This window comes from Elephantulus edwardii, unplaced genomic scaffold (assembly GCF_000299155.1).
Source record: "Elephantulus edwardii isolate Elephantulus edwardi_28Jun2011 unplaced genomic scaffold, EleEdw1.0 scaffold00003, whole genome shotgun sequence".
Classification (NCBI taxonomy): Eukaryota; Metazoa; Chordata; class Mammalia; order Macroscelidea; family Macroscelididae; genus Elephantulus; species Elephantulus edwardii.
Window position 1 is genome coordinate 35,315,648 of NW_006399753.1, and position 26,120 is coordinate 35,341,767.

Genomic DNA, 26,120 nt, shown 5'->3' on the forward strand with positions numbered 1-26,120 from the left:
CCCTGCTTGCTGAAACTGAGGAGGATCTGAAGCGCTTGCTGCAGAAGGTCAAGAACTGCAGTCTTCAATATGGATTGAAGCTCAACATCAAGAAAACAAAGATTCTCATCACTGGGCTGATTGGCAGCATCATGATAGATGAAGAAAAGGTTGAGATTGTTAACAGCTTCAGTTTGCTTGGCTCCACAATCAACATGCTTAGTACCAGCAGCCAAGAAATTAAAAGAAGAATTGTTTAGGGAAAGTATGCTGTCAGAGACCTCTCCAATGTACTGAAGAGCGACGATGTCAGTCTGGAGACTAAGTTGCATCTGATACAGGCCATGGTTTTTGCAATCCCTTGGTATGCATCAGAGAGCTGGACAATGATTTGGGATGATAGGAGAGTTGATGCCTTTGAGCTGTGGTGCTGGAGAAGAGTATTGAATATATCATGGACTACTAGGAGAACAAGTTTTTCTTGAAGAGGGTGAAGCCAGGCTGCTTCTTGGAGGCAAGGATTCTGAAGCTACATCTGACATACTTTGGACATGTTGCAGGCAGGATCAGTCCTTGAAGAAGGATGTCATGCTTGGGAGAGTGGAGGGACAGTGCAAGAGAGGAAGACCCTCGATGAGATGGATTGATTCAGTCACTGGGGTAATGGCGATAGGTGTGTTGGACACAATAAAGTTGGCAAGGGATAGAGTAGGGTTTAGGGTTTGTACATAGGGTCACTATCAATCACAGGTGACTTGAGGGCACATAACAACAATAACAACACTCCACTCTTACCACAAACATCATGAAGAACTTAAGAAATAAACTCCAGAAGAATGTTAGGACTTTTCTTTCTCATTCTCATTGAATCTGAACCACTCAAAGGTGATCTTCCATTTGGCTTTTGAGGCTATAAGTCACATGAAAGAAGATTGCCCACCTTTCTTCCAAAGAGTCGCTGGTGGATTCGAACCACCGAAGAGCTGTGCCTTTGAGTTAGCAGCTGGATTCCCTACGGACTTGGCCAGCACAGCTCCCTTTGAAAGGCTTAGAGCACAAAAAATTTGATGATGATAAATTGTTACTCCTTCTTTAAATGAATTTTTGGAGGTTCTTTCTTTACATGTTAAAGAACAATACTCACTTCCAGATTCCTTGTTTCTTATGTGACACACATAACAAATCGACTATAGAATTCTGCAAACAACCCCTGGTGTAGTAACACACACTGAGTCACATCTGGGCCAGCCTCAAAGACAAAAATGTCAATTTTAGCAGCTTTCCTTTTGCTACTTACTATGACCTGTTTTTATAAAATTCCATGATTAACTTCCAACTAGAGTTAAAAGACATGCGAGCTGTAACTGGAAATAAAGTAGGTACCACCCTAAGACCATCTGAGACCAGACAGTCTTTACTAAGGTCCTTGGGATTCTGATGGGCGTCCAGCCAGGTCTTCTCATTGTTTACTCTCCCAGGAGTGTTCTGAATTGCCCTGAAACAGCCCCTCTGGTCCTAGACTGTAGTTGTTTGATGTGGCTGAGTGATTGGGTCCAGAGAGAGACACAAGCTAATGTAACGAGTCAGATGGGTTCCTGAGACTTCTGAAAGTCAGCTCCTGGCTGGAGACAGCCCATTTCCAAACTTCAGATGACCAGTCCCGGGGGCATGGGGGGGGGTGTGTGTGTGGCAAGTGCAGAAGGTAATGCTCCCTGGATTTTTGTCTGTTCCTTATGATCCATTTGCTTACGCCAGGTAGATGTCACAGCTTCTGACCTGGGAGTCTGAGCAATGACAAAGTTGGATTTTACTCTCTGATTCCCACCAGCCTGTAAGACAAAAGAGATGGTGTGACTTAGGAACTTTTCTTTTTAAGGAGTAAAGAGATAGTTACTGTTCCTACAAGTAAAGGGAATTTGTGGTGAGAATGTCCATTGTCCCAAAGGATGCCAGAACCTTGAGAAAGCTAGGAATAATCTGACCGGAGAGAGGCTGAACCTGGAGGGATACATATGATCCAAGGGCTGGACTAGGGTCCTGTGTCACAGCAGAGTGAACCTGCAGATCTGACTCGCGTATCTTCAGTTTATGAAGCTCAGAGACCATCTCTAATGCTGTAACAATTGATTCTGTCACCCCACTACCACTCTCTATGCTCAGTATAGCATTCTTCTGCCAGGAGTGTCTGTCAGCTCATAGTTGCCCGTGTCTCCTAACACTGACTCACACCCAGTCAATCTGTTGCCCTCCCTGTGCCCATCTTCCCAGTGTCGACTCCTATCACCACAATGCTCATTGTTAGTCTGTATTTTTCCCAGTTCAAATTACTCATACACAGATGAAGTAATTAGCCTGGTTAGTATGGTTAAGGGGACACTGTTTTCCTCCCAAGACATTTTATGAGCACTAGCCCACTCACAGGAAGCTCTGGTCTAGTCGTAAGAAGCTGCGCTGTAAGAAGGGACAGAGTTCGAACCCACCAGCTGCTCTGTGAGAGAAGGATGGACAGTCTTGCATACAATATGATCTCTCTAAAAACCCACTGGAGGGTCAGCTATGAGTCAGTTCTGACTCAATGGCACACAACAAGTGCACTCAGGGACTGGCTGATAGACAACAACTAGGACTGTCCACATGCGCAGGGCTTGGTTCTGTATTTTCCTGGAAGGAGGTACATGGCTGTGGCAGGCATCACATCTTCAAAAAGCAGGAATGTGTTTCCCCTTCTACTTTACAGCTTAGGTACAAATTTTCCAGAGTATTGTCAAGGTAAAACAGGACAAATGAGTATTTTCTTATAACTTTCTTCTACTTTATACAGTCTCGTAAATTCTACCTTTTTGTACAGCCTACAATTTAAGTCTTTTCTCAGCTTTCATCACAACCCAAGCAAGGGGCACATTTCCCTTCTATTAGTTGCATTATGTACTTTCCTAAAACATTTATTCATGTATTTATTGATTTACTCAATAGTCATTGAGTACTTGCTTTGAAAGAAGTAAAATACTAACAAAGACACAAAATTCATCCAAATACCCAGTAAATATCAACAAACTACTTACTAAGTGCTGAGCATTACTCGTAAAGGAGACTATAAAGATAACTAAGACAGAGTCACTGCCTGAGCTACAGTAAACATTCATGAAATATTTGTTAAATTAATGAATACCATAAAGGAGCTCACAGCCTAGTGGGAGAGGCAGAGCAGTATTTAAGTAATTACAGAATGAAAAGAGTTGTCCTGGGGAAAGTCCACAGGAAGAGAAGCCTTGAGAAATCAAAATATTATTTCTGCAGACACTCACTTCTATCCTGAGACCTGTAAGGTGAGTTGAGTCACCTAAGTGAAAGCTATCAGAAAATCTAAGGGACCTTGGGCTGCACACATAGTAGATTTAAAAGCTTAGAGATTTGAGAAGATTGACATTGGGAAGACAGAATAAGTAAATAAGGACAATTATGATTTTAGGGATTGATCTGGAAACCCATACACAACACAGTGACAAGATACTCAATCTAAATTCAGGGCCAAACCAAGCTTTTCAAGTTCTGCTGAGACTTTGCCTGTATCTAGTTGACTGAGGAGCTTGAAGGTAGTCCAGAAGTGGCACATACCACACCAGTTTATGTTACATCGACAAAAACTAGCTGCTGAAATTCTCAGCTTCAAGACATATTAGAAGAAAACATCTATATGCTCCCAGAATGAAGAGAAAGTAGAATTGGGGTAGGAGAGTGAGCTCTTAAGAAGAGTTTCTCAGGAAAGAGTAGATCCAGAGTTAAGCTGACTCCCTTATCTCAGTTCATTCAAAGGACCTGATAAGGGTTTCCAGGGAGCTCAGGCACTCCTGGGATTCTGGGGAAGTTTCCAAGACTCAGGGAAGTACAGGTTAATCCAAAGCACCTCAGGAAGTGTTGTGGAATGCAAGATCCTCTTAATTTTTTAAAATGAAATGTCTGAATTTAAAATGAAATGCTGAAAATTGGCTTGCCACAAATTCACAGATGGACTGCCAAGGAAACAAATACATCTGTCTTGGAGAGGGTAAGACCAAATCTCTCCTTGGAGGCTAGGATTTTGAAGCTCCATCTCACATACTTTAGGCATGTGGCCAGGAGGGACTGATCCTTGAAGGACATCATGCTCAGAATGATAGAGAGACAGTGCAGGAGAGGAAGACTCCAGATGAGATGGATTATCAACAGTAACTGGGGCAAAGGTGTTTCAGAGTCGGTGAGACTGGCTCAGGACAGGGCAGGTTTCAGAGCTGTATAGTATTGCTATGAGTCACAGGTAACTTGACAGCACATAATAACAACAATATAAGACATGAGATGTCTGGGTAAGAGGCAGAGGATTTTATAACTCAATGACCATGAGTTTTGAGAAGAAATAACTAGATAAAATCCCTGGTAACAAGGTAAAGCACTTAGCTAATCAACTGAAAGGCTGAGGTGGTTCAAGTTCACCAGTCACTTCCTGGGAGAAAGGTGTAGTAGCCTGCTTCTACAGATTTACAGCCTTGGAAACCCCTGGGGGATGTTTTATTTTGTCCCACAGGGTCACTGTGAGAAGAAATTCTACGGGAATGGTTTTTCTCATCTTTCTTCCTCCCCCCCCCCCTTTCAATAGCAGCTTCCTTTTCTGTCTCCTTACCTTCATAACCTCTGAATATTGGCATGCTCCAGAACTGAGTCTTCAGAATTTTTCTTATCTATGCTCAACATTTCTCACTCAGCATCCTATCTTTCACTAGTATCTTCTTGCTGATGGCTCCAAGTTTCTAGCGTACATCACAACATCATTGTCACTTCCAGACTCTTAAATATAAATATCTCTATAGTGTCTTCACTTGGTTGGCCTCTAGAACAGATTTTAGTATGTTCTTGTTTCCAATTCTCCACATGAAGCCAGTTCCTTCCCCAGAGTAGCCCACTTCTGTAAAGTGTATTATTTCTTTAGAATCTTCAAAAAGTGCTCTTTTGCTCTCATTCTCTTTTCCATATATTTATATCCAAGCCATTATCACATTCTGCTTTAAAAAAAAAAGTCTTCTGAATCTGACTACCTACATCACCAACATTTTAGTTCAAATCATTTTGGTCTGTCCTATACTTTGGCAATGAATTTCCAACTTGTCTTAGCCCAATGCAACTTGATTCAGGCCATGATCTTTTCAATCACTTGCTGAGACCTGGACAATGAATAAGGATGACAGAAGAAGAATTGATGCCTGTGAAATGAAGTGTTGGAGAAGAGCACTGAACATCCATCCCATGGACTTCCAAAAAGGACAAACAGGTATGTCTAGGAGAAAATGTAGCCAGAGCACTGCTTCGAGGCAAAAATGATGAAGCTTCATTTCCAAACTTTGAGCTTGTTGTTAGGAGAGGCTATTCTTTGGAAAGGGACATCATGCTTAGAAAGGTAGAGTGTTAGCAAAAGAGAGGAAGACTGTGAATTAGATAGACTGATACAGAGACTATAGCAATGGGCTCAAGTATGTCAGAAGTGTTGAGAATGACACAGGATAGGACAGGGTCCAGAGCTGTTGTTCATAGGGTCATTCAGAGTCATACTCAACTAGATGGCACATAACAACAGCAACATGCATTCTAATGTCCAATGCAGCTCGGGGTATCCTTCTAAATGCTCTCCCCCACCCACCCCACCTTGTTGTGTACTGCCAAATTAGATCTGACTGGCACAGGAGGAGATTGCCCCTCCTTCTGCAGAGGAGCATCTGGTTGATTCAAACCATGTGCCTTCGGGATTGCAGTGCAGCTTTTTGCCATTAGTCAACTAGAGCTCTCTTAGGATGATCCTTTTAAAAATATAAATTAAATTATATGACACTACTACTTTCCTATTCTCCACTTCAACCTTCCAAATATATTACAACATATATAGAATAAGAGTTAAGGTCAAGACTATCACTTTGACATTGGGTCTAAGTTAGACTTGACCTCTGCCTTTGAAGTTGACCTCATTCTGTCTCTTCCTATATCACCTTCTTTGACTGTTTAGACTGCCTGTGGGTCTTTCCACTTTGCTTTATTTTCTCAGGCATCCAGGGCTCTTTCCGTTTCACCTAACCTATTCAAGGAGATCCTTTTGGTCACACACTCTCCTATGCCCTCACTCTTTCCTTTTTACCAGATTGATCATTTTTTATAGCTCTTGTCACGACATAATTTTAGTTTAGAATCTGAATTCCTCCATTGTTGACAAGCCTAGAACATATACTTACAGATGAAGACATTTTCTCCCCTAAAAATTGACATGTATTCTGCTTCTGCTTGGCACAAAGTAGATGCTCAGTAAGCATTTGTTAAATGAATGGGTGAATGATAGTTGATTGTTGTTGTTGTTATGTGCTGTCGAGTCACTTGTGATTCATAGCAACCCTATGTATAACAGCTCGGACCTCTGCTGTATCTTGAGCCAGTTTCATTATCTCCAACATTGCTACTCCCATTACCCCAGTCACAGAGTCAATCCATTTCATCCAGGGTCTTCCTCTCTTGTGCTGTCCTGTCCCTCCACCCTGATGTCCTTCTCCAAGAACTGGTCCCTCCTGGCAACATGCCCAAAATGTGTGAGATGGAGTTTCAAAATCTTTGCCTTTGGGAGGTTCCATGGCTGCATCAGCAGGGATTTGTGCTGCCAACTCAAAATCCTTGCCTCCAAGGAGTATCTTGGTTTCACCCTCTTCATAACAAATCTATTTGTTCTCCTAGCAGTCCATGGTATATTCAATACTCTTCTCCAGCATCATAACTCAAAAGCATATCATCTTTAGTAATTTTCCAGCTCTCTAATGCATAGTAAATAATTAAGAAGACCATGGCTTGGATGAGGTGCATCTTAGTCTCTAGACTGACATCATTGCTCTTCAGTACTCTGGTGAAATCCCTAACAGCAGATTTTCCAAATGTAATTTGTCTTTTAATTTCTTGGCTGCTGTTACCAATAGTCTTGATTGTGGAACCAGGCAAGCTGAAGCTGTTAACAATCTCAATTTCTTCTCCATCTTTCATAGTGTTGTCTATTGGCCCAGTGGTGAGAATCTTTGTTTTCTTGGTGTTGAGCTTCAATCCATATTGAAGGCTGCAGTCCTTGACTTTCTGCAGCAAATGCCTCAGATCCTTCTCAGTTTCAGCGAGCAGGGTTGTGTCATCTACATAACATAGGTTGTTGGTGAGTCTTCCTCCAATCCCAAAGCTACATTCTTCCTCATAAAATCCAGCCTTCTGAATGATATGTTCCACATATAGATTGAAAAGGTATGGAGAAAGGATGCATCCCTGGCATACACCTTTTCTGATCTTGATCCATTCAGTGTTTCCTTGCTCTGTTGTAACTAACTACTGCTTCCTGGTTCAAGGATAGGTTTCACTTGAGCCTAGTCAAGTGTTTTGGCATTCCCATCCTTCTCAAAATTAGCCACAATCTGTTATGACCCAAGACAGCTGATACTATATACAAAAAGGAAGGCAATGCCAAGGGTACAGAAAAATTTCACCTCAATCTGTTGCAAGCTAAGACCCTTGATTTTTTATAACTATATTTCTAGTAATTCTGGCTTCTCTCTTCAGGATTCCTACTATGTTCTTATATATGATGGAGTTTAAAATTGAACAGAGCCTTCTGAGAGGAACCCCAGCAGTCTATAATTACTTTTCTCTCTTTACAGGTTTCATATGTGCTTGCCTAAGATTATACTTTTGAAAGACAACATTTCAAGACCGAAAAACAGCCACAAGGAAGCCTGTCTAAGGTCAGACACTTTGAGGAGCTACAAAGTGAGCATTTGAATCTTATTTACAGGCTCTACAAATCCCAAAACAGTTACCTGAATATCTTGAAGAAGATAAAATTTGCCTCATGAATTTAGCCCCAAATTATATATATGAAATGTAGATGTGTCCTTCATAAATAAATACTTCTAAAGTGAGGACATCATGCTTGGAAGGTTGGAGGGATGGCATGGGAGAGGAAGACCTGGGATGAGATGGATTGATACAGTAACTAGAGCTATGGGGGTAGGTGACAGGACAGGCCTCAGAGCTGTTGTACATAGGGTTGCCACCCAACAGCGCATAACAACAACAACAACAACAAAGTGAGAACTGGAGAGCTAGAGCCTGGAACTGAAGCAAGATGGAAGCCTGGTCTGGGCCTCTGAGGGATTCAGCATTTCAAACACCTCTGCTGTTAGGGACCTCTCCAAAGTGCTAAAGAGCAATGGTGTCTCTCTGGAGAATAAGGTGTGTCTGATACAGGCCATGGTCTTTGCAATCACTTGTTATGCATCAGAGTTGGACAATGACCAGGGAGGAAAGAAAGAGAAATTGATGTCTTTAAGCTGTGGTGCTGGAGTATTGAGAATACAATGGACTGCTAAGAAAACAAACAGATTCATCCTGGAAAAGGTTAACCTGGGTGACTCCTTGGAGGCAGCGATTCTGAGGCTCCATGTAACATACTTTGAACATGTTGTGAAGAGAGACTGGTCCTTGGAAAAGGACATCATGCTTGGGAGGGTGGAGGGACAGTGCAGGAGGGGAAGGCCCTCTATGAGGTGGATTGATTCAGTAACTGGGGTAATCGGGATGGGTGTGTCAGAGACAGTGCGATTGTCACAAGACAGAGCATAGTTTAGGGCTGTTGTACATAGGGTCTCTATGAGTCGCAAGCGACTCGATGGCACATAACAACAACAACGACATTTCTATTTCCACTGTGATTGTCTTGAGACTAGGTTGTACCTAGTTTTGACCTAGGTTAATTTTCATGCGTTATACATCATATAGGGAGTTTTGGTGGCCTAGTGGCAAGAAGCTGTGCTGCAATCCTGAAGGCACACAGTTCGAGGCCACCAGTTGCTCTATGGGAGAAGGATGGGCAATCTCCTCCCATGCTATTAACTGCCTCTGAAAATTTGCCGGAGGGTCAACTATGCATGGGTTCTGACTCTACGGTGCATAACAACACAACAACAACAACAACATATATTATACAGGAGTTCTGATGGTACTGTAGTCAAAGAACTGCTTGCAAACCAAAATATTTCTCCTAGGGAAAAAGTTAGGGTAGTCTGCTTCTAAAGATTTATAGCCTCAGTAACTTTATGGCATATTCTACTCTGTCCTATAGAGATTCCAACCATGAGTTGGAATCGACCTGCCAACAGTAGACATATTTTGCTTATTTTGCAAAATTACTTCCTTTTTATACTTAGAGGGTCAAGATTGGTGGATGATTTATCAATAATCTGCGTTATGCAAATGACATAACCCTGCTTGCTGAAACGGAGGAGGACCTGAAGCGCCTACTGCAGAGTGTCAAGGACTGCAGCCTACAATATGGATTGAGGCTCAATGTCAAGAAGACAAAGATTCTCACCACTGGACCAATTGGCAGCCTCAGGATGGATGGTGAAGAGATTGAGATTGTACACAGCTTTAGTTTGCTTGGCTCCATAGTCAACAGTCTTGGCACCAGCAGCCAGGCCATGGGAAAGTCTGCTGTTAGGGACCGCTCCAAAGTGCTGAAGAGCAACGGTATCTCTTTGGAGACTAAGGTGCGTCTGATACAGGCCATGCTCTTCGCAATCACTTGTTATGCATCAGAGAGTTGGACAATGACCAAGGAGGATAGAGGAGAATTGATGCCTTTGAGCTGTGGTGCTGGAGAAGAATATTGAGACTACCATGGACTGCTAGGAAAACAAACAGATTTGTCCTGGAAAGGGTTAAACCGGGTGGCTCCTTGGAGGCAAGGATTCTGAGGCTCAGTCTAACCTACTTTGGACATGTTGTGAGGAGAAACCGGTCCTTAGAGAGGGACATCATGCTTGGGAGGGTGGAGGGACGGCGCAGGAGAGGAAGGCCCTCTATGAGGTGGATTTATTCAGTGACTGGGATAATTGGGATGGGAGTGTCAGAGACAGTGCAGTGTGATTGGCACAGGACAGAGCGGAGTTTAGGGCTGTTGTACATAGGGTCGCTATGAGTCGCAGGTGACTCGACAGCACATAACAACAACAACAACAACATACTTAGAGGGGAGAGAAAAAAAAATCTTTTATGTAAAAATCAAGAAAACATACTGTTTTTCTTCTTGCCTGGTTTCCAATGTAAAATAATTATTTTTATTTTTTCATAGTTTGTTTCAATTCTCTGCAAAGAATATAACAATGGAACACAAAAATCTCAGGTATTTTAATTTAGCTTTTAATTTTTTTTTTTAGTCTTCCTTACATATTGCTTACATTTTGTGTTTTATTTAAACAGTCGGAAACGACTCGACGGCTCATAACAACAACAACTGTTTACATTAAGTTACAATTATTTGAGGAGCAACTTTTTACCGTATTTCATTTTCTCTTTTGACTGCTCACTGATAGATATTTCACAAAGATACTACCTTTCTCCAGGGTGCAGAAAGACTCATAGAATTCACACAAAATATTGCTCCTGAATGAATTTCCCCACCTCTTGGTGATTGTACACCTGCCTTCCTTATAAGGAGAACAAGGAAGTAAATCATGTTGAAGTTGCTTTCAAACACAGCTTTTCTTCTTTACCTGTCCAGGTAGCCTCTGTTTTCATTTCAGTCTTAATGAAAACTTTTTTGTTTACATCTCAAGTTTCCTTTCAAAGCAGTGTAAGTAGTATTTAAAATTTTACGCTTCAAGAAAGAAAGACTTTTAACAATGTTCACCTTTGGTCTTGTAATGTTGAAGGTAACTCATTTTTTAATCTGTCTGCACAGCGCGAAGTGAAAACGAATGGGGATTGAACTACTTTGCCTGTTCTTTCTATTTCTAGGAAGGAATGATCACGTACAAGGTAAGACTTAAGCCCTCCGATACATTATGTTCTTGGTATCCTTGACAAACCTGTCATTTAGCTCTGGGAGTAGATGAGAAGTCATTTTTTATTTGATCTGTTTGATTGCTCTTTTGCCACTGAGTGAAGGAATACTTCTAACAAATTACAGGCAGACACAGGACTGTTCCTGCAATGAATGCTCTAGGCTTAAAGTAAATAAATACAAAGGTTGCTCAGGCATTTTAATGAGGAGAATTAAACAGTGTTACCACACAATAGGACTTCTTAATAACTTTGTGACAACATCTTAGGAACTTTTCTAATTATTTTATTGTAAAGCAAAGATAGCCACTTGAAAGTAGCATTCTCCAGAGGGTTTTTTGATAAAAACTAGAAACAGGTTTACATTTAAGAGAGAAGCCTTTTTAAATGAATGTCTTTTTTTTTTTTTTTAAGATTTAGAGTGGCAGCTATTAAGGGAAATAAATACAATGCTTCTAATATTTGTGAATATTCAGATATATTCATGTTTTAAGAAAAAAGAGAAATCTAATTTTGGTTCCTAGAAAAGCCTGTTTTCAGGATGTGAACTGTAAACTTTTCTAAGAATTGCTGAGACTTTTTAATCACCAATCTTTGAAGGCTAAAATAAACATTAACGTCTTTTTGTTCAAGTACTTTAAGAGCCTTGTATCTTGTAAATGCAATAACTGAACAGACACCTAATCCCCTGCCCCATGCTGGGTTTAAATGTAGGTGGCTGTGCCCTGGGAGGTGCAGAGACCTGTGGAGACTGCCTCCTCACTGGACCTGATTGTGCCTGGTGCTCTCAAGAGGTAAATCTCCTCAGCCAATTTTGTTTTTTAAAAAACTGTGTGTACGTATATTCCCATTACTGTCTTCATCAATAGCTCTAGAAGTTTTCTGCTTTCTGTGCGGTGATACTATCAGAAAAAAAGGACATGTAAACAGTAGTTCTAGGAGTCACTCGTGTTTAAGAAGCAATTTGCAGAAGACATAGATGTCAAATAATCCGAAGAATATTTCACTTAGGATCTTCTCTTTTGCATGACTCTGTTATTTCTAACTGGTGACACTTCAAATGTCAAAACTCCCTGAAAAAATCAGAGGTCACACAGAGATGACTTTTTCTTAAGTTGAAAATACATTGAGTTCAGTATTGTGTTTATTTTCTACCTGTAAACGTGTTCATTCTCAGCCACGGCTAGTAGGAGGAAACTTGAAGACACGTTCCCTACATTTGAGTAAACATTAACTGTGAAGACATTAGTTCTTTCAACAATCTTCTGGGTTCTGTGACGCCTTGTCACAGCAATGACAGAGCCCCAAATATAGATTCCTTATCAGGTAAACTGAAAATGATATATGAAGGTAATTGGGAAATGGATAAGGAGTCATCCCTGTTCTGTAACACTAGAGAGAAATCTAAATGACTCCCCTTAGCTTTCTGGATTGAAAACAAGTCTCTACCAAAAGAATCTCACAAAGAGAATCTAAACATAAATCCAGACATACAAATGCCGAGTTCAGCAAGTCCTAAGTAGCATGACTCAAAGAGGAACACAGCTGGACCTGCCATTCATGCCCTGGCTAGAAATGTTAAATACTCAATTACATCTTTTATCGTCTATCTTCAGAGAAAGGCTTTGTGCACAAAGGACAAACGGACCTCATTCTTGAAGTGCAGCCTGGTGACAATGCACAGTTCTAGGGAAGTAAGTTCTAGGGAAGTAAGCTTTTCTCAGCTCATTTATCAAAAGCAAAGAGAGAAAATTTGCACCAGGAGAGTAAAAGTTACATGATTTTGGGACTCTTAATTCCCTGAAGAAGACAGTATCAGTTTCATGCAGAGACAAAGGAACAAACCAACCTAGCAAATGGTCTACACCTAGAATGCATTTACATTCATTTTTAAGCATTATGTTAAGAGAGTTCCTTATATCACTTAATGACAACTTTATTTGTGGATGACACCTGTAGCCAAATTAGCAACCAGTTTTAGGGCCAGAGTATTTTAAGAGGCCACCAGTAGGAGAAATAATTATCTAACAGTCTTCCTTGCTCTTATTGCTGTTGAGTCAGAATTGACTCACATCTGACCTTTCCGCAGATGTTTGGAGGCTATAAATCATGCAGGAAGAGATTGCTTATCTTTTCCCCTCAGAGTGGCTGGTGGATTGGAATTGACAGACAGACTCTTTGGATTAGCAGCACAACTCCCTACAAAGCCATTTGAGGTCCCCCAGTATATAGTAGAAGCAATTCATTTAAGAAACAAGTGACTTTGGTTTCTGCTTAGAAGAGATAGAAAATGAATTATACAGTTAACACTATTTCTGATCTTTAAGCAAAAGCTGTAACTTCAACTAATAGTAGTGAGCCTGTGTTGAGAAGGATGACATACATCAGTGACAGAGAATGTGGGTGTACCCTGGGAAGTTCCGGAGTTTGCTGTTCATTGCCTAGAGCCTCAAATACATATACAGGCCTAATTTGAAGTGAACTCGAGTGATCTAGATTGTAGGGAGAGGTGCTTTTAATCCAAAAGTGGTGCCTCTCTGGCAGTTCAAATCCAGCAGGTGCTGAAGGGTAAGCAATTTGAAGGTAATGAGTTTGAGTTTCCTAAATTTTAGCTTAATGACAAATTATGGTCTCAAAAATTTACCTCTTAGCAGTAGTTCAGTTTAATGAGTAACAAAATTAAAAATACCTTGAGCATTATGCTTTAAAAGTTATCTTTGTGGAAGCAAATTGACAATAACACCTGGAAAATGTAGGCAGGAACCTTAGGCCATTATTTATGTTAATAGCAGAGGAAAAACTCTGAGAAGAATGAATGGTTGCATAACTGGAGAATGTCATTGTGCTGCTACAGTGTAACAGAGAAGCTCTTCCATAGATGTGAACTTTACTGTGTATATCCTCAAACAACAACCACCAAATCAATTAAGTAAAATTTGTAAAAAATATACATTGGATGAAGTGTAACTTTCCTAGTTAGGGAAAACAACAGGTGTGGCTTGGAATTGTAAAGGACAAAATGCTTCCCCCTCCCCCACCCCTCAAGTATTAGTTGGTTTCCTCTCTAATTCTAAGAGCCAGTAAGCCGCAGGTTCAATTTTGTCCAGAGCCTTGGCAGCTCCTAAGTAGCTGTGGTTATCAGGTAACATAATTTCTCATCAGTTTTCCTCTCTGTTCTGGGCATTGCAGGGTTCCCAGGTCTCGCTTGGTCTTGCCTTCTCTCTGCCCCAAAGTACTCCTCTCACTGGCTATTGCTACTCAGGAGGATATAGCATCTTTTTTATTACCATCTAGTTGGTCCGGATGCATAACTTATACTTCAATGAGTTTTAAGGCTGTAACTCACAGTCCCTGTCTTCCTTTCCAAGAGGGGCCAGTGGAGGGAGCTCTGGTGGTGTAGCCCAGAAAGCAATGCACCATTGATTCAAAGGCCATGCTTGTACTGCATCTCTTGAGTGGTGGAGGATCTAATAAGGGCTGAGAAAATTCTGGTTACTACACAGAAATCAACCTTCTAAATCGCCATGTCTTTTATGTCTCATATGTCATCAAATTTCGAAGAATGTTCTGAAACACATTAAACTAAAAACACTTTTAGGCAGTTTCAAGTCCCTAAAAGGTTATCTCTACTGCAGTTATGCTAACACGTATCAATGAATCAACACTAGTACAGAGAGCTACTTATAAAGGTATCATTATTCTTATCTTTCACGTCAGAGAAAAGACTTCTGATTCCTGGATTTGAACTGGCACATTTTCCTGGAATTCCATGAATCTAGAGGTTGTCCTGGACAAATAAGTTCACCATGGTTATCTCCTCTACAAATCAAATTCTTTCAAAGGTCTGCTGATGGTACAGGAGAAGCTTTAGAGGATAGCAATGATACATCATCAAGTTGGAGTGGAGTCATAGCTGACTGTAACAGAGGCTGTGAGTGGTAGTGGTGCAGGGGGTTTTCCATCCTCTTCCCATGGAATAACTGGCAGATTTGAACTGTCTACCTTTGAGTCTGCATCATAACTTCTTAGCCATCATTAAGTTACCAGAGCTCTTGGTTAGAGGTATGGACATTAAAAACCAAAACAAAACTGAAAAGAGTTGTGTATGTACGTTTGGATAGGTATAATCAAAAGAAGACTTCATCATGTATTATTAAATGTTGGCTTTCTTTAAAACTGATAGCATTTTGCTGGAATGAAATATGGTCATTTATATTGCAAAATGTACAAATGCAAATTGCATCTGAAAATACAGGATAATATTATCAGAAGAATAAACATAACTTAGAAGCTAAGATATTGAGAAACTTAAAAGTATTAACACAAAAGATTTAGATACATTCTGAACACGACTACATAAATATGAAAGGTCTTCATATTCTGGTGGGGGAGCCCTGGTGGTATAGTTTGTAGGGACTTTTGATACCAGGCTTCTTGTCACTGATGGTTCAAATCTGTCAACTTGGAGAAAAATCTCCTAGTGGGATTTCCAGCCTTGGAAAGTTGATGGAGGGCCACTGTGATTTGGAAAGGACTTAAGGACAATGGGAATGAATGCATAAATAAATATATTTTGTCCGGGGCGGGGGGAAGACTACCTAGACATTTATTGATGGAATTCTCTGGCAATTCTGCTTAGTTTTAGATAGTCAAAAGTCCAGTATATGAAAATAATAAGCTCTAATGAATATGGCAACATGCTGACAGCCACCACAGCCCTCCAAAACCAGTGGCTGTTACATTGAAAGACTATTTAATTGTGTCCTCTTTTATTTTTTGTTCTTTTAGAATTTTACGCATCCCTCCCGAGCTGGTGAAAGGTGTGATACTCCAGCAAATCTTGTCGCTAAAGGCTGCCAGTTGCCCTTCATTGAAAACCCTGTTTCTCAAGTAGAAATCCTCAAGAATAAGCCTCTCAGCATAGGGAGACAGAAAAACAGCTCTGATATCGTTCAGATTACACCTCAGAGTTTGAATCTGAAATTAAGACCAGGTATGTTGGAATGTCTTGACAGTGAGAGGAAATCACTTTGAGTTAGCTCCTGTCCATACAAATAATCTCACATGCAGGGATATCACTGTGGTGCATTTCATTGATTATTGAGATTCAGATTTCCCATTCTTATGGAAATGGAGAATTGCCAACTTAACACTTTTCCTTGTTCACATTGATCACTTACCTCCAAATATGTTCCTAAGAAACCCTTATCTAACAGCAAGCATTTCAATTACCTAAATGTTGTTACGGGTTACTTCACATTACTTTAAGGGTTTAATGTTGCTTTTAAATTCCCTTTTATTTTGTTCTCCTCTTCTAAAACCACACATATACACAAACTCAGCTTATCTTCCATCTAAATGGATGCGGTGTTCCCTAGGAGATATAAAATATCCCAATGTACACCTCTTTGAGTAGCTCTACATTTCCCTAGTGAACGACTCTTAGGAGCTTGTTCACTTTAAACTATTATGAAATTTTAAGTATTTTCAGTCAGTTCTTCACTGAAATGGAATAGCCAGGCCAGCCTAGCGACCGACGGGTGGCAAATGCACCTTGATGTGTTTTCAATGATTCCTACTTTGTGCGGGGACCTTTGCAGGTGGAGAGCAGACCCTGCAGATCCACGTCCGCCAGACGGAAGATTACCCAGTAGACTTGTATTACCTCATGGACCTCTCGGCCTCCATGGATGACGACCTTAATACAATCAAAGAACTGGGCTCCCTGCTTTCCAAGGAGATGTCTAAATTAACTAGCAACTTTAGACTTGGCTTTGGCTCTTTTGTGGAAAAGCCCGTCTCCCCTTTCATGAAAACAACGCAAGAAGAGATTGTCAACCCTTGCAGGTAAGTAAATAGTTCCTGGGTATCACTGTGCATGAATTTTCTATAGTGTAGGCCCTTGACCAAGCTGCACTTGCTGAGAATTTTTATAAAAGCCATAGTATTTTCTCTCATCTGCTTGAACCTCAGCAGATGCCGGAGTTGCCTGGATTATTTGGAACCAAAGTGAGATTATTTTAACTACATGGTTTTAGTCTTGAGGGTTTACAGCATTGTACCATCTGAATATCTGTGTGGGTCAAAAGTTGCAAACTTGGCTTTATGTGCTGGAGTAAAGGACTGTGGTGGTGCATACACACGAACTGTAAAAATTCCTAGTCCTCGGCGACATCTATGCACAATGGCCACCATATGCTGAAGCTGTGCCCCGTGAGTCATGTTTTCTTGGGGTATCTTTCTCCTTTATTGTGTCTTCTGTCAAAATAGGGCTTTTTTCAACTTCCTTTGATGTATTTTGAGAATTTCTTGTTTTTAATTGTTAGTTTTCCATTGCAAACTTTCCTCGGAAATTAGGCACTAACTCTGTTTCCCTACCCCCTTTTTATTGTGATTTTAACTAAAGTTTACAGAAAAGCTGGATTTTCATTCATTCATCATTGCACATTTTCCTCCCTAAAAGCCCCATCAGTTCACTTAAAAAAAAATCACTCATTGTTATGTAATCCCCTCCACCCATCCCCACTTTGCTATGCACCTCTTATTCTGGACTGGTGTCTTACAGAGAATACCTAATCATGTCGCTCTTTTAAACAGCTCTTTCCTTCATATGTTCCAATGCAGTGTTATTTATCCCTTCTTTTATAATGTGTTAAGTGATCCATGGTTTCATGTTTTAACCACAACTCTATACACAATGAGATTAGACTGTCGTGAACTGTAGGGTTATCACTGGCTGAGCTTTTGGAATTGGGTCTTTAGGACTTTCTCCTTGGTCTTTCTTAGTCAGGAAGTTCTGCTGAAACCTATTAAGCATCATGAGAACATGTAACCCCATTGACAGATAGTAGGTTGTCCTTGTCATTTAAAAAATTTATTATTATTATTTATCTTAATGAAAATTTACAGAGATTTTGGGTTTCCATTCATTCATTGTTGTACTTTTCTCCCTGCCCACCCTCCCCTCCAGTTCATTCTTCTTTTTGAAAAGTAAAAGAAGAATTCTTTCATTGTTATATAATCCCTCCCCCCAAGTCCAGTCCACTGTGCAGCCTTTGTTCTTGACTCCTGTCAAGACAATAATATATAATTATATATACCTTTTAAACAGTTCTCTCCCTCATCTATTTAATGCTATATACATCATTTATCCCCTCTTTCTCAGTCTCCCCCCGCCCATGTCAATCCTGTTTTTCAACAGTGGCTTTAAGCAGTATTTGTCCTTTTGTAACTGAGATACTTCACGCAGCATAATGCCCTCCAGGGTCACCCATTTTGAATAATATTGCATGAGTTCCTTGCTTTTCAATGCAGCATAGTATTCCATTTTGTGAATATACCACATCTTCTCTATCCATTTGTTTGTTGATGGGCACTTGGGTTGTTTGCAACTCTTTGCTTTTGTGAACAAAGCTGTGATAAACATGGGTGTACATATATTTGCTTGGGTGGCGGTTATGGTTTCTTTGGGGTATATTCCAAGTAGTAGAATTGCTGGGTCAAATTATATTTCTATTTGCAACTTTTTGAGAAAGCACCATACTGCTTTCCATAGTGGCTGTACCATTTTAGACTCCCACCAACACTGAATAAGTGTTCCAATTTCTCCACAATCTCACCAGCATTTGTTGTTTGCTATTCTTAGTTGCAGGAGATGTACTTGTCAATTCTAAAGCTAACTATTATTCAGTTGATGATCAAGGACAAACTGCTTTCTGATGTCTTACTTATATAATCAACAGCATATTCAAAATCACACTTTGCAATAGCTTTCCATTTTGAAAAGCTCCTATTTATTCTGTAATGAAAGTTTTACATGCATGACCCCTTTCACTCTTTATAATAATAGATGTTAAAGCAGATTTCATTATTCCTGAGCTCAAAGGAATTAACAGAGAATGTGAAAAGTTAGTAATTTACCCAAGGTCACATGATCAATCAGTGGAAGATTCATTCACCTAAAACAACATGAGTAATCAGTGATCTGTACCAAGATTTAACAAAACCAAGCCTTTTACCACTATGAATCATATACACAAATAGGAAATGATTTCCCAAACATATATTAACATTTAATACCTTTATAGAATAAAGGTAATAATTAATCTCTATAAAAGGCTAATAGCTTTCATAATATCATTTAGAACATTTTCATGTATTTCCTAACTAGAAACTTGTCCATAATCTTATCTTAAAATAATTTGACCATGAAAGGAATGTGCCATTGTTTTAACTATTAAGAACTATGTATCAGAGATAATGACTTAAGCAAGTCATTATTTTTAACTCCTTTACATACAAAGTAAGCCCAAATAAAGGCAGTTAAAGGCTGGTAGGATGATAATCATTACTTCTTCCTTCTAAACAGAATGGCAAAATGGAAGATTAGCAATAAAGGATGCATATCAGTTATATCACACTTACTCTTATTACCTTCCTGCTTGTCCCTCTCCCATTCCAAGCATAATGTCCTTTTCTAAGGGCTGCTCTCTTCTGGCAACATGCCTAAAGTCTGTCAGATGGCACTTCAAAATCCTTGCCTCCAGGGAGCAACTTGGTTTTACCCTCTCCAGGTTAGATCTATTTGTTCTCTTAACAGTGGATGGTATCTTCAGTGCTCTTTTCCAGGGATAGGGGTGTCAAAGACAGTGCGATTGGCTCAGGATAGGCAGGGATTGGTTCAGGATAGGGCACTTGTGCATGGGGTCTCCATGGATCGCAGTCAACTTAAAGGCACATGTTATCAACATCAGTTATATCCTTTATCTGTCTGTATCCACTTCACTTTTGAAGTTAGAATACACATGGACTAAAATGGGCACATCAGAAATGCACCCTTACTTCACTGAGTTTTGACAATTGTAGATACTCATTCAACTATGACCCCAAAACAGGGTGCAGAACCTTGTTGTTATGTGCTGTCAAGTCAGAACCAACCCATAGCTGACCCTGTAACTGAATTCAGAGGTTATAATCACATATGCTACCAACTCAAAGGTGGGTGATTTTAATCTGCAGCCCTCAGGCCTGGTTTTAATTGGTTTTGGCCAAACATTCTTCTGAGTGGTATAGCACTGGTCTGTGCATTTGCTGTATGGAAGTAATTCATGGTTGCTGAGATATTCAACACTGTGACACTGATGTGTCAAATGCAATAATCGTTACCCATGGCGGACAGTGTTTGGTGGAGCTCCCCTATGAAAACAAGCTTGGAAGCAGGAGTGGCATCTACTTCTGAAATAGCTTCCCTCTGGAAACCCTATGAACTTGGAGAAACGATGGAAGTTTTACAAGTGTTCAGATCTTTTGTTCATAGGGTCGCTATCAGTCATTACGACTCAAAGGCACTTAAAAACAACAATCACATAGGAGGAGATTTCCCATGTTTCTCTCAAGGAGCAACTGGCAGACTCTTTCAACCACCTGCCTTTGGTTTGGCAGCATCACTCCTTCCTCACCAGGCCGTCAGAGCTCCTGTTCTAGCATCCTAGAAAGTGCTCTCATGCCCTTTTACAGTCATTTCCATTACCTGAGAAAAACCACTTTCAGAATTCTAAATGCTAAATTATTTTTGCCCATTTTGGACTTTTTAAATAAAAAATAAATAGAATAGCAGATTCTTTTCTATATCTTCCTTCTATTGCACAGCACAGTATTTCTGATGTTCATCTATGATGTTGCCAAGTATTAGTTCCTTTTGTTACTAAGAAATAGTCCAGTATTTACTCATTCTCTCATCAATGAAATCTGGGTTGCTTGCATTTTGGGCTAGTATAAAAATGGTGCTATGATCATTTGTATTTCAGTCTTCGTGTGACATAGCTTATTTCTTTTGGAAGTAAAGTCTTTTCCTTGGAATTGTTTGAATAATGTGATAAGTATATCATTGTTGTTATGTGCCGATGAATCACCTGCAACTCCTAGCGGCCCTATGTACAACAGCTCTGAGGCCTGCCCTGTCCTGAACAAGTCTCTCTTACTTCAACACACCTACCCCCATTATCCTAGTTACTATTGGCAATCCATCTAATCTGGGGTTTCCTCTCTTGAGCTGTCCCCTCCACCCATCTGAGTATGATGTCCTTCTTCAAGGACCAATCCCTCCTGACCACATGCCCAAAGTATGTGAGACAGAGTTTCAAAATCCTAGCCTCCAAGGAAAAACTTGATTTCACCCTCTCAAAGACAGACTTATTTGTTTTCTTGGCAGTCCATGCTATGTTCAAGACTCTTCTCCAGCATCACAATTCAAAGGCATCAATTCTTCTGTCATCTTGGTCATTATCCAGCTCTCTGACGCATAGCTAGTAATTCTGATAATTCAGAATCAGGTACACCTTAGTCTCCAGACTGATGTTGTTACTTTTCAGTACTCTAGAGAGGTACAGTCCCTGATAGCAGACTTTCTCAATGCAATTTGTCTTTTGATTTCCTGACTGCTGGTGCCAAAAGTGTGGACCGTGGAGCCAAGAAAGCTGAAGCTGTTACCTCAACTTATTCTTTTTTTTAAATGAAACTACAGTATGCTGCAGAAGGTCAGGGACTACAGCCTTCAATATGGATTGAAGCTCAACATCAAGAAAATAGATTCTCACCACTGGGCCAACTGGCAGCATCATGATAGATGGTGAAGAAATTGAGATTGTTGACAGCTTCAGTTTGCTTGGCTCTGTAATCAACATTCTTGGTACCAGCAGCCAGGAAATTAAAAGATGAATTTCACTGGGAAAGTCTGCTGTTGAAGACCTCTCCAAAGTACAGAAGAGCAACAATGTCAATCTGGAGAGTAAGGTGCACTTGAAAAAGGCCATAGTCTTTGCAATCACTTGCTTTGCATCAGAGAGCTGGACAATGACTAGGGATGCTAGAAGGAGAGTTGATGCCTTGAGCTTTGGTGCTGAAGAAGAGCATTGAATATATCATGGACTGTTAGGAGAAAAAACAAGTTTGTTCTGGAGAGGGTGAAGCCTGGCTCTTCCTTGGAGTCAAGGATTCTGAAGCTTCGTCTGACATACTGTGGACATGTTGCAAGGCAGGATCAGTCCTTGGAGAGGGACATCATGCTTGGGAGGGTGGAGAGGAAGACCCTTGGTGAGATGGATTGATTCAGTCACTGGGGGTAGATGTGTCAGAGATAGTAATATTGGCAAGGGATAGAACAAGGTTTAGAGCTATGATACATAGGTTCGCTATGAGTTGCAGTTGACTCGATGGCACAAAACAACTATATTCCACATTGGTGCACAATTTACATTTCTCTCATCAATGAATGAATCTGTCTGTCTCCCGTCCTAACACTTGCTATTGTCAGTCACTTTCATTTCAGCCATTCTGACAGATTTGTAGTTGTATCTGATTGTGTCTTTTAATTTGTGTTTTCCTAATAACCAGTGATACTGAGTATCTTTTTACATTCTTTCTTATTATTCCTACATCTTATTTTGTGAAATAGCCTTTCAAATTTTTATCTATTTTTAAAAGTTAGTTCATGTGTGTAGTCTTAATATAATGTAATAATTAATTTATATACTCTAGATAGAAGTTCTTGTCAAGTTCAAGTTTTGAAAATATTTTCTCCCAGTCTGTGGTTTGTGTTTTTAATTTTATTGACAATATTTTGGGTGAAGCAGATATTTTTTTATTTTGATGATGATGAAGCACAAATGATCAATTTTTAATCTGATGGTTATTGTATTTTTTGTTCTAAGAAATCTTTGCCCACTTCAGGGTCATAAAGATTCTTCTAATGTTTTCTTCAAATGGCTTTATGGTTAAAGCTTAGACCTTTTTTATTATTGTTATTGTGTGGCAACAAATTTACTTTGGCTCTTAGCAACCCTCTAGGACAGTAGATGGGTCCCCCTAAGTTTCCAAAGCTGAAATCCTTATAGGAACGCAACATGTCTTTCTCCAAGGGAATGGCTCGTGAGTGTGAGACACTGCTGTAACAGTCAAGTGCTTAGCTGTGATAACACATTAGTTTGACATAGTGACTGTAGCAATGGTTTTGAGTGTGTCAGAGATTGTGAGCACAGCACAGGATAGGACTGGGTTTACATCTGCTGTCCATAGGGTTGCTATAAGTGTGCTCAGTGGCATCTAACAACAACAACTAATGGACTGAGGAAAAATGTCTGGGTTAAACTTTCTCTCCATAAATATAATCAGTTGTTTGCTGATTTTTAAAAATTTTTATTTCTATATATTGTTGCACTTTTCTCCCTGCCCACCCCTCCCATCCAGTTCACTCTTCTCTTTGAAAGTAAAAGAAAAAATTCCTTCATTGGTATACAATCCCCCTGCCCCCACCGTCCTGAATATATTCCCCTATGTAATCTTCATTCTGGATTCTTGTGATAACCCTAATACCCTATCATATATCGCTTTTAAACTGTTCTCTCCCTCATTTGTTTCAATGCCGTATACTACTGTTTGTTAAGAAAGATGTATCATTCCCCCACTGAATTGTCTTAATGTCTTTGGTTGCTATGCATTGAGTCTATTCCAGATTTGTTCCATTGATCAATATGATAGATTTGTGTAACTTCCCAGTGCCTCAATTCTTCAACAGCTTTTTTGTTTTGATTATGGAACACTGTTTTATGTTGGTTTTGTATTTAGTTGTATTAGTCTTTGTTTTTAGTTGGTATCTTTTTCCTGGAACAATCTTCATTAGAAAAACTCTTAGGGTAATCCCATATAGGATTAAAAATTGTTATCTCTGTTAGGGAGTGTGTTTAAAATCATTCTACTTAACAGAGGTCAGATGAGATGTAGCAGTGTGAACTACAATCATGACCAGGGGAAACAATTGCTATGGAAATGTTACTAGAGAAAAAAAGTTAAGCTTAGCAAACTTGGATGGTTGAACTAGACTGACAGCCCAACATCTTGAACTAATATGGGACAATGGGTCCTATTTTTAATCAGCCTTCTAGAAAATGAATACACTTTGGTTCTTAATTAGCTGTGTGTTTTATTCATACACTCATTTACTCCTTCATTCAATAAAAAATTATTGAACTCCAGCCATATATAAGGATTATGCTAGGCATGGGATTATCTGGAAGGAAATGACTAGGTAGCAGGCCTCAAGATCATGACGCCATGAAGCGTAGTGACAAAGAGCAAGGACTGGACTTGTGAGTCACCTTTGTTTACATCCTGATTCATCCAATCACTTGTAATGTGACTTCAGGTGAATCATTTCACCTCTCCAGCTTTAGTTTCTTCCTCCCTCTGTTTAGAGTCACAATACTGATAACACACAGTGGCTGTAAGACCTAGATGAGATAATGAGTTGAAGCACTTGGCACTGGGCCTGATCATGATAAACTCTCCATAAATAGTAATATGGTTGGGAGGTGACTGGAGCAGTGTACAAAGAGTACCAGATGGGGACACAGAGGAAGAGTATATATTTGATGTCTAGAAATGGTTGCTGTTTTCGCATTTGCTAAAGGTATTTTTTCTTTTTGCAAAATTTACCATTACTTAAGATTATAAATGACAAACTCGCTTTTTATTGGAACATACTTTCCCTTTTTATTGTATTCCTTATTCTACCAGGTTCTCTGTCTACATATCATCCACCCTTTCTACCCCCACCTCCACACACAGGCACACACCAAAACCAAGCACCAAACACAAAAAGTCAACTGTATAATCAAGTAAAATCTTAAAATTGTCAATAGTAGAGAGGCAAGGAGAAATCAGAAGAAAGAGCATGAGGTTTTTCAGATCTAGGTTTCAATTGTAACCTACAAAAACAAAACAACTTACCTTGAACTCATTCTTTTCACCTGTATCTGGAGAGACTAACAACCACTTTTCAGGTAATCTAGGAACCTTGATGGGGCAAAATTAAGCTGGGTTAAGCATTCAGATATAAACCAAAAGGTCAGTGGTGGGTTAAGCATTCAGATATAAACCAAAAGGTCAGTGGTTTGTACTCTCCAGTCATTCCAAGTGAGAAAAGATTTGAGAGTTTGTTCCCCAAAAAGATTATAGCTTAGAAAACTTTATGGGCAGGTTAACTATGTCTTATGGAGACACCATAAATTGGAATAACTCAGTAGTACACAATAATAGGGTAATCATGAGACTTAAATTACTATTAAATGGGTTTAAATTGTAACAGACATAAGATTAACTGCTAATATTTTTTTAAAGACAACATTTATTTTATTCTGGTTTTCTTACAATGCTTGTATACAATGTTTTTCACCCCGAATCTTTCCCACTTCCTTTTCCCACGCCTCCTTCTACCCATCAAATTGTGTGACCCTTTGATTACCCCCTGCCCATCCTCACCCCTTTGCTCCTACCCTCCCCAAATGTTATATTTTTGTCTATCATTCACATTGAATAATTTAATTCTAGTTATTTTAAACTAGCTATTCTCAAATGTTTTGTCTCAGAACCCCTTTATTCTTAAAAAAAGTATTATGACTTCAAAGAGCCTTAGCGTACATGGGCTATATCTATCAAGATATACTATATTAGAAATTAAAACTGATGGAAAAGTGGAATTATTAATTAAACAATTATAATAAGAAATCTTTTATATATTACTATAATACACATTCTTGTAAGAAAATTAACTCAATTCTCCAAAACAAAAATAGCAAGAAGAATGGTTCTGTTGTACATATTTTTCACATTTTTAAAACTTCTAGTCTAAAGAAGACACTGAGATTTTCATGTCTTTTCTGTAATCCATCTGTTGTAAAGTTTTGTTTTGATTAAATTCCATGAAGAAAATCAAAGTTTATATAGATATATAGTTGAAAAAGGAGAGAACATTTAAAAGCTTTCTCAGATGTCTGTAGACATGCTTCTACACCAACAGGAGGCCAGGTTAGTCACTCCATGGAATCTTTGTGGAACCTAAAACTATATCAAAGACATTTTCATAATCTGTTACATTGTAACCCAGTGGCCTGTTGAGTATTTGAATAACTTTTTTTTACCCATGCATAACATTGTAATGTAATCCATTAGTTATTTGGAAAAAACCTGGTTTACTGAGTTACACAGATCTACCAGATTTCATGATACATTAAAAAAAAATAATAATAGTACTAATGTTGTTGTTGTTGTTGTTTTGTGCCATCGAGTCGCTTGCGACTCATAGCGACCCTATGTGCAAGAGCTCTACATGCTGTTCTATCCTGTGCCAACCTAGCCATCTCAAACGCACTTATTCCCACCGCTCCAGTCACAGAATCGATCCATCTCACCAAAGGTCTTCCTCTCCT

General features: G+C 39.5%; 1 protein-coding gene across 1 annotated transcript in view; it reads left to right on the forward strand.

Moving 5' to 3' along the window:
* The first annotated feature begins 10,775 nt into the window (after positions 1–10,775).
* Positions 10,776–26,120, forward strand: part of ITGB6 (integrin, beta 6) — a 107,414-nt gene continuing 92,069 nt past the window's right edge. The window contains exons 1-4 of the mRNA XM_006879369.1: positions 10,776–10,836; positions 11,575–11,654; positions 15,649–15,853; positions 16,461–16,707. Of these exons, the coding sequence (XP_006879431.1) occupies positions 10,776–10,836; positions 11,575–11,654; positions 15,649–15,853; positions 16,461–16,707 (593 nt within the window). The remainder of the gene's footprint in view (positions 10,837–11,574; positions 11,655–15,648; positions 15,854–16,460; positions 16,708–26,120) is intronic.